Below are 14,815 nucleotides of genomic sequence, written 5' to 3' on the forward strand. Positions count from 1 at the left end.
AATAAAGTTCTATTACCACAATGTTCAAAAGTTAATTCTGAAAAAAAAAAACCCCAAACCAAAAAAAAGAGGAGCTGGTCTGTCTTATGTAATAAGACCAACTGGGTACTTGGCAGCAGAGTGATGCCGTGGTCATCGATAGCATTTTGAATATCTCAAGGAACAGGTCTTTTATTTCTGACTGTGCTACTGACTAGTGCCAGTTCCTTCATTAAGTTACTTCTTTTTTGTTTCCCAGACCATTTTCTCACTTTTTTTTTTTGTCTGCCTGCCGTGTTTAGCTCTTCTCTTCTTTGGGACTCTCTTCACTATTCTTTTATGCAGCAGCCAGCAAGCTGGAAAGCCACTTTGGATTGCAGCTGCTAGCTCCTACGAAAGAACAGGTTAATAACTTTAATAACAGTCATGCTTTGGATCTGCCACATACTTGTTTGGGGCTCTTGGGCAAATCTCTTGTGTTCTCTGCGCTCCTATAAATCAGGAAAATTGTGCTTGTTGATATTAATGGATGAAAAGCATATAATTTGGCTGACTTATAAAGCACCACAGTTTACAGTATTACAGAAACCAGAAATAATCTAAAGTTATTGAAAGAAATAAAAAATTTCAAGCCTGTCCTTGTTTCAATATTTTGTTTCCAAAATACAACCATGTATCCTAAATGGACTAAAATATACTTAAAATAACACCAAGGTAGCAAAGAAACTCTGAAATATCTCCGCTTGAATAAAAGCTGCTTTAAAAAATGATTGCAAAGAGGTATCAGTAGCTGTGAGTTCTTATTTTGCTCAGAAACTTAATACATTGCTAATGGGAACGGACATAACAGACTGCAGTATACAAGATTATATTAGCTGAAGGAAATGAAAAACAGATAGTGCGACTCGGAAATTATATATCAGCTTCTGTAAAAAGTTGCAAATTTATTAGGGTGTGTTCTGTGATGGAGCCATCTGAGCTTTTAAATTTTTCACTTAAATCAGCGGTGACTGTGAAGAAGGGGGGTTTAGCAAACACATTAAAAGGAGAACACCGTTCATGTACAACCTTCACTGTCTTCAAAAAGAGCTGTATTTTATTTTTGTTTCACAGAATGTGTTTGTAAGCCTTCTCACCTCTTTTCCTGTTTACCGCAGCTACAAAATCTTCTATTTGCCTCAAAACCTATTCTGGAACTGTCAGCTGCCCATTTGACACCCACATACTGCCAAATCTCAGCCATCACCACAAGTGATGGAGTAAACCTGGAAACTCCTGAGCCCGAGAGAGAGGACAAGGACACAGTAGAGGGAGGAGGGGATCGGGACCAGCTGGGAGAATAAAGGCTTCTTGCTGTTAAAGGTAAAGTCCATCCGCATTTATGTGCTTCTCTTAAAATTACTAGGCATTAATTTTGTCAACCAGGGGAAAGGGACCTGCAGCAGTTATTTCTCTCTTGATACCCTCCAGAAAACTGCTTTTTCAGTTTGACTGTTTTGCCAACTGATGCGGAGAGGGGAGAAAATGGAAAATGCTGTGCCTTGGTCGGAAGCTGTCAAAGATATTAAAGGTGTAAAGGTGTTCTGAAAGTCTAAAGTGGAGCACCTCTAGGCTGTGTTCAGCCCAGGAAAAAGACTTTTGAATTTTGCCAAAATCCGATACATCATATCTATAAATCTATATCTATGTATCTGTATCTATCTATGTATTCATATAATTATATAAAGCAGTATTCATTTTTTTTTCAAACTTTTAAACTTTTGATTGTTGAGTATACGGACTGCTTTTAAGGGGTCCCTGACAGGCAATTAAGAAAAGCAAGCCGTTGCTGCAGTGCTTACAGTCGCAGTGTGTCAGCATTAGCAGGAAATATTTTCAACCATACCTGTTGCTGAATGAACAGCCATTATCTCCTGACTGAACAGCTCAATATTTAGGGGGTTTATGCATGAAAACAAAGTTGAAATCAATAACGCAGGTGTCCTACCTACAGCTGAAAACTCAATATAAGAAATAATTACACTATCAACATAGATTACAACAATGCTTTTCTCTCATTCGTTATTTTTGACCAAGGAGCTCCGTAGGGTTGAGTGCTGTATTTGTAATGGGTTTCTCTGCGTTGCACGTGCCAGTTGACTTTGATGGAATCAGTCCTGGTGCCCCAAGAAAAGCTGAGGTAGGTCAGTAAACATCCATACCTGGAGCAGAGGACAAACACCAACTCCAGCACCCCTATGTGCTGGGTGTATGGATCCTCCTGTTTCCCTGCACAAGGTGGCACAGCTGGGCAAGAAGGGGTGAATTCTGATTCCTTCTTCATCAATAAGAAAATTTTCACTGTTCTCTCTGTTCTTGCATACCTGAGCAGCAATTTTTAACTCAAGAGAGCATGTCCTCTACTTTTAATGAATTAATCACTCATATTATTGCTCCAGCTTAATAGCAATGATTATTACAAATTATTCTTCCCTCATGGAAACTCTGTGTCTTTGAAGCTGTTTGAAGATGTGATCAACTTGTATGCAAGCATAATATAGGTGCAGTGCACAATAAACACGCAAATGTCTTAGCAGTGACAAGGCAAATGCCTTTGAAATAGTGTCTTTTTTAGAACCATTACTTCTTAAAATGTGAACACTTAACTCTGCAAACCAGATCTCCTTTTATAGGGGTCATGAGGTGACATCTGGACAGAAAAAAAAAGTGGCTAAAGCACTGACTCACTTTTGGAGAGCAGGTCATACTATTTGAAAGCTGTCTTCATTGCAGCTCTTCAGAAATGACAGAGAGGAAACGCACCCCCAGATTGCTTTGGTTTTCTCTAAACTAGAAAACTGAAGTTGGGCAGAACAGACAGGAGCAATAAACTGCTGTGTATTAGAAGTAGGCACAACCAAGCTGCTCAGCGGCAGCCTTGCTCGGCAGAGCTCGGCACTGCAAGTGTAGCCCTGCAAACTCCTTGCTGCTGCAGAGGTTTTTTGTATGTGATCCTGCACCCATCCATGGAATACTAGCTTACATGCCTCTGCACTCCATGCCAGTATCTAGCCCAGATCAGCTCAGCTAAAAATGTGGTTATGCTGCTGGGTGATGGCTTCTTCAGTTGAGACACTTTTATAGGGGTCTTTATGCTACAGGCAAAAAGCTTCCCCACCCTAGGGAGCACAAGAAAATCCAGATTCTTAGATCAGATACAGGTTTTGTACCATTTGGCACCGTTATGATTATTCAGAGCATGAATTTTTCACTGTCACTATAATGATGAGGGGCTAACTCACTGGCACTGAGGCAGTTTCAGGGAAACTGAGAGCATCCCACTGCTCATACATACACATGTACAGGAACGATTGGCAGGCTGCAGGTGCAGCCTTTTGGGTGGTACAGCTGATCTTGTCCAGCCAGTGAGACCAAGACTGCATTTTGCAGTCCCTCTCTGCCTGGAGGCTGACCCATGGGTTTAGTGTGGCACAGAGAGAGGCAGAAGCCACTCTGGTAGTCCCATGCCAGGACAGCCAGCCATTAATCCCTTGCTCTTTCCTGAACAGGTATCTGAGATGAATCCCACAAGCCAGTTCCTTGGCACCACAGAATATGACTATGGATATGATGAAAACACTGCTCCGTGCAATGAAGGAGACAGCTTTCGCAGGTTCAAATCCCTGTTTCTGCCAATTCTTTACTGCCTTGTGTTTGTCTTTTGCCTTCTGGGAAACTCCTTGGTTCTTTGGGTTCTCCTGACCAGGAAAAGGCTAACAACGATGACTGACATCTGCCTGCTGAACCTCGCAGCCTCCGATCTCCTCTTCGTTGTGCCTCTCCCTTTCCAAGCCCACTATGCTTCAGACCAGTGGGTTTTTGGCAATGCTATGTGCAAAATAATGGCTGGCATTTATTACACAGGCTTTTATAGCAGTATTTTCTTTATAACCCTCATGAGCATAGACAGGTATATAGCAATTGTCCATGCTGTCTATGCCATGAAGATACGGACAGCCTCTTGTGGCATAATTATCAGTATAATCCTGTGGCTAGTGGCTGGCTTGGCTTCTGTACCCAACATCATGTTCAACCAGCAGCTGGAAATTGAGCAGTCTTTGCAGTGTGTTTCCACATACCCACCAGGCAACAACACCTGGAAGGTTGCTTCTCAGTTTGCAGCCAATATCTTAGGCCTCTTGATTCCCCTTAGCATCCTCATTTGCTGCTATGCCCAGATACTGAAAAACCTGCAAAAATGCAAAAATCGGAACAAGATCAAAGCGATCAAGATGATTTTCATCATCGTCATTGTTTTCTTCCTCTTCTGGACTCCCTTTAACATCGCGCTGTTCCTAGATTCTCTGCAGAGCCTGCACATCATCAATGACTGCAAGGCAAGCTACCAGATAGCTCTGGCCCTGCAGCTGACGGAAACCATCTCCTTCATCCATTGCTGCTTGAACCCCCTGATCTACGCCTTTGCTGGGATGACATTCAAGGCCCACCTTAAAGGATTACTTCAGTCCTGTGTCTGCGTCCTCTCCAGCCCTGTCGGAGGCACCAGGGCTGGTCAGCCGTTTCCAGCACCCACCCAGCTCTCTGGCTGCTCTGACAGCGCAGGGTTCCTGTGAGCCCACCTGAGCTGCCTTCATCTGGTGTGAGTAGTTGGCCTAAGGTCTGACATGGCCCTGGAGGTTGAACCATGTGTGCAGCATGCTCCTGGGAGGACCGCTATACTTATACCTCCTTTTGGGATATGCTGTGAACTATGGCATAATAAGTGGCAACATTAGTTTCCTAAGAGCACCAGTGTGTTTCTAAAGTGGTGACCTTACAAGCTTGCCACAGAATGATTTTTAATTAAGTTTTAGAGCTCTTTTAATACATTTCAGCAAGCAGAGTGCTTCCTCTAGCATTTATTTTCTCCTCTGATAAAAGCATCACTTCTGCCTCACCCTCAAATATGCTCTGCCTTGTGGAACCTATTCCATACCTGAATCCCTGCATCCCTGGGACAGGCATAGGACACCCCTCTGGGACGCAGGGAAGGGCATAGGATTACTTCACATTGCAGAGAGGGAATCACCTCAGCCACTGTCACCATTGCCCCTTTGCTTCAGCTCCCAGATAAAGAGGGCCCTCAGCTCAGGGCCCTGTTGCTTTGCCCTGGACACTCCCAGGGGCACAGCCAGGGGTCCCTGGAGCTGCTGCCACCTAAAGCAGCCTTTGGTGGTGATGTCTTCACAAATAGCAGAGCAATGCCTCCAGGTGCCCCCTATACTGATCACTTGTAGAGGCCCACACACTTGAATATGTCATCATCAAAGCAGCTTGGTAGTCTGCATCATCGCTGGAGGTGTGGGACCTCCAACTCTGTGCCCCCAGCGCTCACTGCTAAATGCAAGCACCAAAAATTAGCATGTAGCATGTAGGCTCTGTCTCTTTTTCTATACATCATTATTTTCTGCCATTTTAGAAATGTTTTATTTGAATAAATATATTAACTGCACCTTTTTGTCTTGGCTCCTGGAAGTCTTTCTAATGACTTGCAAGTCTAGATTAGGATAAGGAAAGGATGTTTTTACTGATTTTTGAGCTAGTATCACATAAAATACATCTGGTGGAATTAAGAGGCACCCTGGAGCTCCTCAGCAAAATAACTCTTGCCTCCACTTTCCTGCTGAGAGATTTGTTCTCAAAATCTTAATAAAAATTCATAGTGAAAAAAACCCCAACATTTATGTTGAGGTAGTATTATAGTAAACAAGAGAGTACTTGAAACCAGGACAAACACAGCCTGGGTATTGTCAAAGATTGTATTTTCTAGGGTAATAAAAATATATGTTTTCTTAGTTTTACCTTTCCTTCTGAAAATATAATTGCATTTTTTTATGTTTTCTAAAAATGTCAAATACATTTCTAACCTCAGTGCCAAAATATTCTCATCATTAGCTACACAGTAGAGAAAATACTTCTTTCATTTATGGTAGCGTAATTAATATTTCTAGGTTTTATTCCTCAATGGACAATAAATGTCTTGCAGCTCAATTATCATATTGTTTTACTTCTCAGAAGACTTCTAGGTATTTAGAAACAAAGCCCTCTGTTTGTGTGTTTCTGTGGGTTTTTTGTACTATGCAGGCATTTTAATGATAGGAAAGAAATATGGGCCAGGATCTCAGGTCAGATATCTTTGCCCTGTGGCCAGAATTCTGGAGTTTGGATAAAAGTATTTCTGTTTAAAACGTTCAGTGACATTTATCATCATCTCACCTGTTGATGTTTCAGATGAAAATGGAAGGGAGACGAAACAGAAGTTTTTTATATATATATTCTTTTTTAATTGGTATTTTGAGAAGAAGAGAAAATGGAAATGTTTTCTGGCCAGCTGTCACACTGACACTTTCCTGATAACCTGCATCATTGCAGGTTAGCTAACACAAAACTGGGGGCAGTCAGGAGCCAAGTTTCCTAGCTTCAGGGAAGAGACACAACTGACTGGTCAAAGAGGGGGCTCTGGTCCAATCCAGACTGCATGGGACTTACAGCAATAAGGAGCTGCCTTCAAGGACATAAAATACTTGTGGAGAGTTGGAGAGTCACCTGCACTTTTTTAGCCCTCTAGATTTCACAGAATGATCATTTTGTACCTGGCAGCTTTTTTGGCAGCTTTTTTCTGATTCAAATTGGCCATGTGTGAAACAGAAAAAAATTTGCCCTGATCACTTCATTTTGTCAACACTTGTGTAAAAAAGACTAAAACTAAACAAAGACTGTTTTTAGGTAAAGATAGTATTCAAGGACTCTCTGGTTTTAAAACACAGATTTGGATCATATCTGCAATCTCGTTAGTCAGAAGAAATAATAAGGGATAAGGTACCTAAATTCTTATTTTTCAATAATTGTGTGCCACACATACAAACCCAGCACAAATTGTTTATTTGCCTTGCTGAATTTCAAATTTCAAAAAGACAAGATGGTCAAAAGCACTAATATTTCAAAGATCTTGCCCCTTTTCAGGTTGCTATGTCATTCATAGTGATACACACCAGATATGCCCCAGATATGCACAATTCTCTCCAATGTTGTCACAAAATTCTGCAAGTGTGAACCTAAAATGTCCCAGAGAGACTCTTGCATCATTAAGACAGCAATGTTTGCAGTAGTAGACTAGGATTCTCTCTGGGTTACAAGACAAGGGTCAAACTCTTTGGTTTCTATTATTATTTTTGTCCAGCTCCCACTGAAATCATGCTCTGTGTGTGTGTGTAATAGCAGAATTTAGCCCAAATGATATGTGAAGACTTAACCAAAGAAATAAAAAATTAGCTTTTGCTGGGCTCACTGCAGAGTTTCTTCCTCTTCCTCCTCATCCTTGTCTTTCACTGCTGCTTTTGAAAGATTGGTATTTAAGAATCCAGAAGGGTAGATACAAGCCCCCCGTCCTCTGCTCAAGGACAGTCAATCACTCATCCATGAAGATTGCAGATTCTTAGGACACTTTTCCCTTCAGAATGCTCTTTCTCTGTCTAATGTAGGTGCAAAAAGGAAAAAAAAAGTAGGTATTTTGCCCCTTTTATTGTATGAACTACCAGAATAGAGACACAAACATACCCAGCATCAACCCAAATACCAATACACAGCAGAGCTCTCAGAAGCATAGTGCTTCTTCTCTAAACATGTGAACGGAACACATTTTTAGAGAAGTTATGTGATGGAAAGAATCTACAGAGACACTAAGCAATGTTCAAAAAATTTTGCACTTCTGTGCACTGAAAGAGCACTACACTGGTAGGAGCTGATTTTTTTCCATTATACATTTTTTTTTTAGGTAGAAACTTGTTTCTTTAGGTAGAAACAGACAATCTGCTTTCTACTGCAGATGCAATGCTTTCCCTGGAATAAAGCAGGTAGCAGATGTACTATTTCCTCAGTTTCAAGGGTTCTGACACAAAGTAAAATTGGTAAAAGAATTTTGCAATCTACTCATAACCAGATCAGCTACTTTTCATGTGCTGAGGTGTTGTCAGTTGCAAATACCACTGCAAAAGCACCGAGAAACATTCAGATTTGATGTCACCTGGATTTCCTAGTGCTGTGTATGGTAATATGAATATATATGCCAAAATATCTAGCCCAATCTTGTTCCATTAAATTAGTGGAAAGTTGATCACTATTCTGAAGAGGATGGAATATGGAAATTATTGCTGTTCATAGAACAGATCTCTTAATCTGTGCCTTAAGACTCAGAGGAGCAGTGGAAGAGTAAAAGCATTACTCATAGAGAAGGAACTACATTACTAGGAAGTGTGTATACAACAAATTTAACTATTCATTACTCATAGAAAAGGAACTACGCTACTAGGAAGTGTGTATACAACAAATTTAACTATTATTTTTGTTGTTATTATTATTATTTTTATTATTATTAACATGTTTGTGCCCAGAGTATTCCTGTCTTTTTTATTTTTTTATCTTTTCTTTCTTTTTCTGAGATAATTAGATCTGGACTAATAATGACTGTTGGATTAGAGTGCTAAAAGTTCAATCATATGAACAACAAATTCTTGGGTTTACGTATAAGGTGTTTCCTTTTGCCCATAACAGAATTAAGAGCATTACATTTGCCCTAGAGACAAGGCCAACCAGGCAGCATCGAACACCTTGGTAGACAGGCTGGGTTGTGGCACTGCAAATTTATGAGGTATGGCAGCACTTTGGGGAAACCCAAAACAGGCATGAGAGTGAACGTGCCTCACCCTGAAAGCCTGAGATTTCACAGGTTTGTATACGATAATCAATTTAAAACCAGGTTCTGTCACATGTTTGAGATCCACCACTGAATTCAGTGAGGCAGGATGCAATAGTCATCGGGATTTGTATAACATTTTCCAGGGCTTGATATCAGTGTTAAAAAGATCCAGATAAGAGCTTCTCCTCTTATTCAAGATCAAGATATAAAGAAGAAGAGTAGGATCAGTCAAAATAGTGCTCACTGTGGCCACACACTATAACTACCTGTAGTCCTTACACTAGAATCTTGGCTACAGAAACACACCTCACACCACGGTCTTCTTTCTAATACTTTTTGTGGTTTTGCTGTACTTAATTAGAAATACATTATAATCCAATTACATTATCCAATGCAAACCCCAAATGCATTAATAAATTAACCATGAAGTGAGATACAAAACTTTCTGTGGTTTACAATTTTCTGCTGAAATGACCTCATAATGCCACTAAGTTCTGAGTCTTGCCTGACTTCAGCTTTCTTTAAGAACCTGAAAATCTCAGAGGTCTGCTGAAACTCTGGTGGCCCTTGATGACTTCCATGACCAACTTCTCTCTCTCTGTCAGCAGTTCCTTTCCTTCTCTTGAGCTGGAGAAGTTAGTCAGTTGTTCTCTCTCATCCATCCCAGTGCACTCCTGTGTCAGCTGGTCAGTCTGTCTTCCCTCCTAATGGGTCATCCTGTTGTTCTCCTCCTTCACAGCGATTCTCAAGCTAGCTGGTAAATTGTGTTTTCACTTGTCACAGCTTTCTGATACAGCTTTTTTCAGGTTGTGGCTGATGACCAGAGCCTTTGGCCCTAATTTTTCTAGGATTTCTTCTAAGGCAGAGAAAATGTTAGGCTATATCCCAGGAGAAGCTCCCTGATTTCAGGGAATAAAACCAGGCTTGTGGAGCTCAGGCTTACCTAACAGTCTTTTCAACGAAATAAGTGGAGGGAGGGAAGCTGGAAGTGTCAGTGGTAAGCACTGTGTAAGTATTTAATGTTTAATGCATTTAACATATGAACAACTAGAAGATAAAAATGGTTCCTCATCAGTATAAAAACCATAATAAACAGTAACAGACAGTAAATTTCTCCCCTAGCCAAGGACAAGTGCTAACAAAATTGAAAATATATTGTAACTTGAAGAAGTCTTGTAAAATGGAGCATCAATAAACAATGTTAATTCCCCGATGAAAGTGATAGTTTAGTTTTGAGATTTCAGATGAATCCAAGTGCACTTCAGGCAACACAAACACATTTTTTTTGCTAAGATTCACTTAAAGCTTTATGAAGGACTTTATCCCAGCATACTTTAATACAACTTAGGCAGAAACACCAGCTTTCCTTTGAATTCTCTTGCTCAGATGGCTTTTCAGTTGCAGTTATTTTTAACACTTATTTGTGGCTTGCTTTCATCTTAAAACTTACACAATATCTTCCAAGAAGAACAGCAAACTAGTCTGCACGTGCTAAATATACTGGCATAAAACAACTATTGCAATGTGATGGGACATCTTCACAAATACAGATGGACTTGGCTTCATATCACACTTGCTAACACTGATACTGTTTTGCACAGTGGCACAAACAGCCTATCCACAACTAACAGAGCAGGTGTAAAATATCTCACTTGTGGACAAAGCTGTAAGCTAGGTCTTCCATTCCCATTATGAGACAGCAACTAGTACTGCCTTTAAAAAGGAGACAGAGAGAATGCAATCAAATTTACTGCACCATAGTACAGAAGATACCGCAGTGCTCCTCATTTGCTGAGGATGGAGAACAGCATGCACAGTCTGTGGTATCACAGACTCTGTGGTGTGGTTAGTTTGCCGTGGACTGTGAGAAAAGAGGCTTTGCTGACTTACCTAAAGCCTTATATTTTCTCTACAAAAGTTACTAAGGAAATGGTGTCTCTACCCTGTAAATAAAACCTGTCTGAAGATCATTCGAGTCAGATTCAGTATGTCTATAAATTGGTGTAGCATGGCTGCCAAGCTGGCTTCAGGCTGATGGACTCTCCATGGGAAGTTTTCTCAGAAATAAAGCAGGCTCCACCAGCCAGGTGCACAGGAGTGTGAGGCCAGTCTCTGAGAAGACTGAAGATTGTGGCTGGTTGTGTCTTTTGGATTCAGTTTAATTGAGCAGTCCTGCAGATACCTGGGAAGAAAAATCAGGGAAGACTTACATTTCAGAGATGCCAACTGCTGCACCACAAATACTACTGGAATCTGAAAGCTTGTCACAGGGCAGGCACAATTTCCACCAAGGGATTTAGGCATTTAGGCCTGAATTTATTCTACCTAATCTTAAGTGTCTACTTCTAGCACATAAATTAAGCACCTTCCCTTTCCTCTTAAACTTAGATTTTCATAGATGGCCTCTGAGGTTGTGTTCCTCATGTTCCAGGACCCAGTGACCAAGACCAAGAACCAGCACCTACAACAGATGGGAACCATGCCCCAGCATAATACTTTGCTTTGGAGAAAAACAATTCACAGATCAGGTTCCCCAAATTAATAGATGCTTGACAGTGTTATTCATAACCTTGGCGCTTCCTCATTGAAAAATGAAGGTAATTGTATTGATTCATCTCATAAATGTGGTAAGAAGACAAATACTGTAATATCTGTGAAGCACTCCAATATTACTCTAACTGAACTAGAGACTTGATCATGAGGGAAAAGCAAACTTCTGCAGCCCAAGAAGGCTCTGGGTAATGTACATTATATAGGGCCTGGTCCTGCACACTAGTGAAGTGCAATAAAAAGAACCCCAAATAACCAGTCCCTCAGCTGGGAGGATGGCTCCTGCAAACTGAACGAAGCATCATGATGTGCGTACTCAAGAGGTTAACGTGAAGGGCAGATTACATTGATATTTCCTTGTATAGTTCTCCCTGTGAGCAACTCAGAATATCTTAAGAATATGTTGAACTCCCAGTTACTTACATCTCAGTTGTCAAGTCTTACTTCTGTAAGGCTCTGTGAAATGCCCCAAAGCTGTGAGGAAGTATTATGACACCTGAGCAGCTGATGATGCAACTTTCATATGCCATCAGTAGAAACTGTGTTTTGCTTTTATGTATCTTCCTACAGCTTCTGAAACAGAGTGTCCCTTTAGAACATCTGCATGGTTATGAGAACATAGAGGAAGAGGAGGACAGCCTTTGTAGCCTTACCTTTGTGACATGATGAGGAGCACATACAGTTTTCATGGGCATGAGCAGGGTACAGTCTTCATAGTGCCCCAATAAATCTGTTACTGGTTCTGGGTGGGTCATCTGCAGGACTAGTCTTTAGATCTACAGCACAGGTCTATTCCTCTTCAGCAAAGGATGTAGACAGCATTATCAGGTTTACCTGCTAAAAAAACACCTCAACCCCAAAGAACAGCAAATTGAAAATATTTGGCTTGATCTTTTTCCAAAATAAAGAATGGTTTCTTGTCACTAAAAGCCCCAAAGATTTCATTCAGGTAATCTAAAACATTTGATTGGGCTATAACTCAGTTTTATCAGTGTACAGGTTAGCTGTCTAGTCTGAACTCGTTGACTAGGCTCTTTCTATCACTAAAGAGAGCCCCCTGCATATGGTAATTCATTCTAGCTAAAGTGGAGTACCTTAAGACAGAGGCAGTTACCCTCTGCAAATACTCTATCCTTTGACTATAGAGGGAGCCCTTAGACTAGCTAGCCAACTACCAGCTAAGGGTGGGAGACACAATTCCTACAGCCTAGAACATTCAGTTGGAAGGAGTTTGGAATGAATTACTTACTAACAGACCTTACAAAGTCCTCCTGTAGGCTCCTCCTTGTGCTCAACCTAAGTTGCCACATGCCCGTCCCTGTAAGCTTGAGGACAGTCAGCAAAATGTCTGCTGAGGGCTACTGTGGATGAGGACACTCAAGAGGAGTCTGCTGCAGAGGGCTCAGTAATACGTTTATTGAACTCCTTTTCCACACAAAACATCTACTTCATCCAATTTCACCCAATTTCACCATAAAAAGGCAGGCTGAATCACACCAGAGAAATGGGAAAGCAACTCCATCAGTAGGCATCAGTACGTGCCTTCCCTCATGCTGTCCTGCTTTGCCTGAAATTCTTAAACGTGCTTTGACGCAGGGACTGAAGTCAGCATTTCTCCTTCCACATGGGAGGCCTAGAATATGAGATAAACTGCAAGGCCATCGCTTAATCTTTGCTATGGTGTTAGTGGCATACAGCTGAGGCCCAGTCATTTCTATTTAGGTGATCTGCTTGGTAATTTTACCAATATTTTTGCTAACAGTGAACAGTCTCCAGCTCTCCCTTTCCCTCCACAGGAAAAAGAGACTTCTTCAAGAAATTAGGAAAATTATGTCAGTGCCCTGAGTGTATCCCCACATCTTGACTTCAGTATCCAGATAATATTCTAAATTTAAGGCAACAGTATTATTGTCAGAAAAAGCTAGTTCTCTCTTCCATTCAGCAGTTGATGGAGTAATAGAAGCACATAGTGGTTTGGTTCCCTTGCTTCAATTCTGTCAGTGGTAGTATTGTGACAGCTTATAGAAAGCCCCAGCTGAAGTAAGACAGCTATGTTGCAGAAACTTTTCGTTCTTTTTTGATTCTTATTTTTGGTACAACCAAGCGGTACTTCCCTGTTTATAGAATTTCAGTTGATGAGCATGGTGAAGTTTATGTACTCCTTTCTTCTTTCTAATTTTATAGATGGAGAACCTAAGCAGCTCTCCAAATTCATCAGACAAGCAATCTTCACCTGGCAATGTCTCTGACTTTGGAAGGCTTTTCTCCCAGTGCTTCCTCTGCTTCCATCTGCTAGGGAGTTCTTTGGATTAGTTAATGTTTATAAAGCTCACTAAACCCTTACAGGAAAGATGCTAAGAGTAAAATCAGAGAAAGTAAGTTTGAGAGAGCTCTCCAGAGATCATCTAGTCCTTTCTCAATCATTTCTCACAGGCCATGCTTTCTAGACTGATGAACACTTCACTCCTTTCCCCTGAAAAAGGGATTTTCAGATGGCTCTGTCCTTTCTAACAGGCCCTATCCTCTATAATATAATAGTAATTTAGCTACAATTATATTGTATATTATATATTATATAATTGTATATGATACGTCGTTGTTGTTGTTGTTGTTGTTGTTGTTATTTTACCATTTCAGAAAGAAACCGCCCCTGATTTTCAAAGGTCAGAGAAAATGGAGCTCAGGCAGCCCGAAAACACTGTCCACTTGCCTTCATTCTAAGAACTCAGACTGGAGACACAAAGAATTAAAACTCTTTCAAAACAACGTGTGGAAAACTGTGCTTTCTTTCTCAAAGTAGAAGTGAGTCGTAAGTCATGAGTAACTCGTTCCTCATCACAAGGATCCATCAAACCCATTACACCAAACTCAAGACTGCTGCTTACCTTACAGATTATGAAACTGGCATGTAGAACTTCCAAGGATGACTTCTTCTGTGGTCTTTCCTAGGACTGGTCTGTGTAAGAGAGAAAATGAAAACAAGAATTTATCCATTCCTGAGAGACTTCAAATTTTAGCAGTTCTAATAATATATGCATGCTTGCAGGTTTGTATCCATTTTTTTCTCCTACATTTGTTTAGAAAGTACCATCTGCATAGGCTGCTTGCCATACAACTGGGTCTTTTTCCTCTCCTGCTTGCAAGGGATTCAGTTCCAAAGTACTGCATTTGCTAAGTTTCAAAAACTTTTGTCATCGCTTACAGGTTCGCTCTACTAGTTTCAGCTGTAATTGCTTTTTGCTTGGGCAAACTGATAGAGCAAGCAAAAAGAAGGAGCTTGGTGACTCCAGTCCCTGAAGGTCCCTGAAAAAGGCATAAGGAAGCCCCAGAGTCATAAAACAGGGAGAAAAGAGGACAAGGATTACTTCTGGTACCACTAGGCAATTACACCCACCTGTAGCTCCTGGGCAATGGACTCCAAAGGAGTCCCACTCTCGAGAGCTGAGACAAACACCTTCCCCAGGCAACAGCCCCTCTTTTTCATGGGGCAGCAAAAACCAAGTGTCTTAGGCATATTTTTTGATCCTGCAAGCCAAGAATTTCTCTACCAGG

The 14,815-nt window shown here is 40.9% G+C and overlaps 1 protein-coding gene across 1 annotated transcript; it reads left to right on the forward strand.

Annotated features, from left to right (window-relative positions):
• Positions 1-341: 341 nt before the first annotated feature.
• LOC141953198 (C-C chemokine receptor type 8-like) lies at positions 342-4,592 on the forward strand. The gene is made up of 3 exons (XM_074891652.1): positions 342-383; positions 1,137-1,341; positions 3,528-4,592. Exon 3 carries the CDS (start codon positions 3,537-3,539, stop codon positions 4,590-4,592), a length of 1,056 nt encoding a protein of 351 aa, XP_074747753.1. The 5' UTR covers positions 342-383; positions 1,137-1,341; positions 3,528-3,536.
• The last annotated feature ends 10,223 nt before the right edge of the window (positions 4,593-14,815 follow it).

This window comes from Strix uralensis, chromosome 1, assembly GCF_047716275.1.
Source record: "Strix uralensis isolate ZFMK-TIS-50842 chromosome 1, bStrUra1, whole genome shotgun sequence".
Classification (NCBI taxonomy): domain Eukaryota; kingdom Metazoa; phylum Chordata; class Aves; order Strigiformes; family Strigidae; genus Strix; species Strix uralensis.

What these genes read in the sequence shown, in the direction of transcription:
- LOC141953198 (XM_074891652.1), top strand. Translation starts at nt 3,537, where the DNA reads ATGAATCCCACAAGCCAGTTCCTTGGCACCACAGAATATGACTATGGA.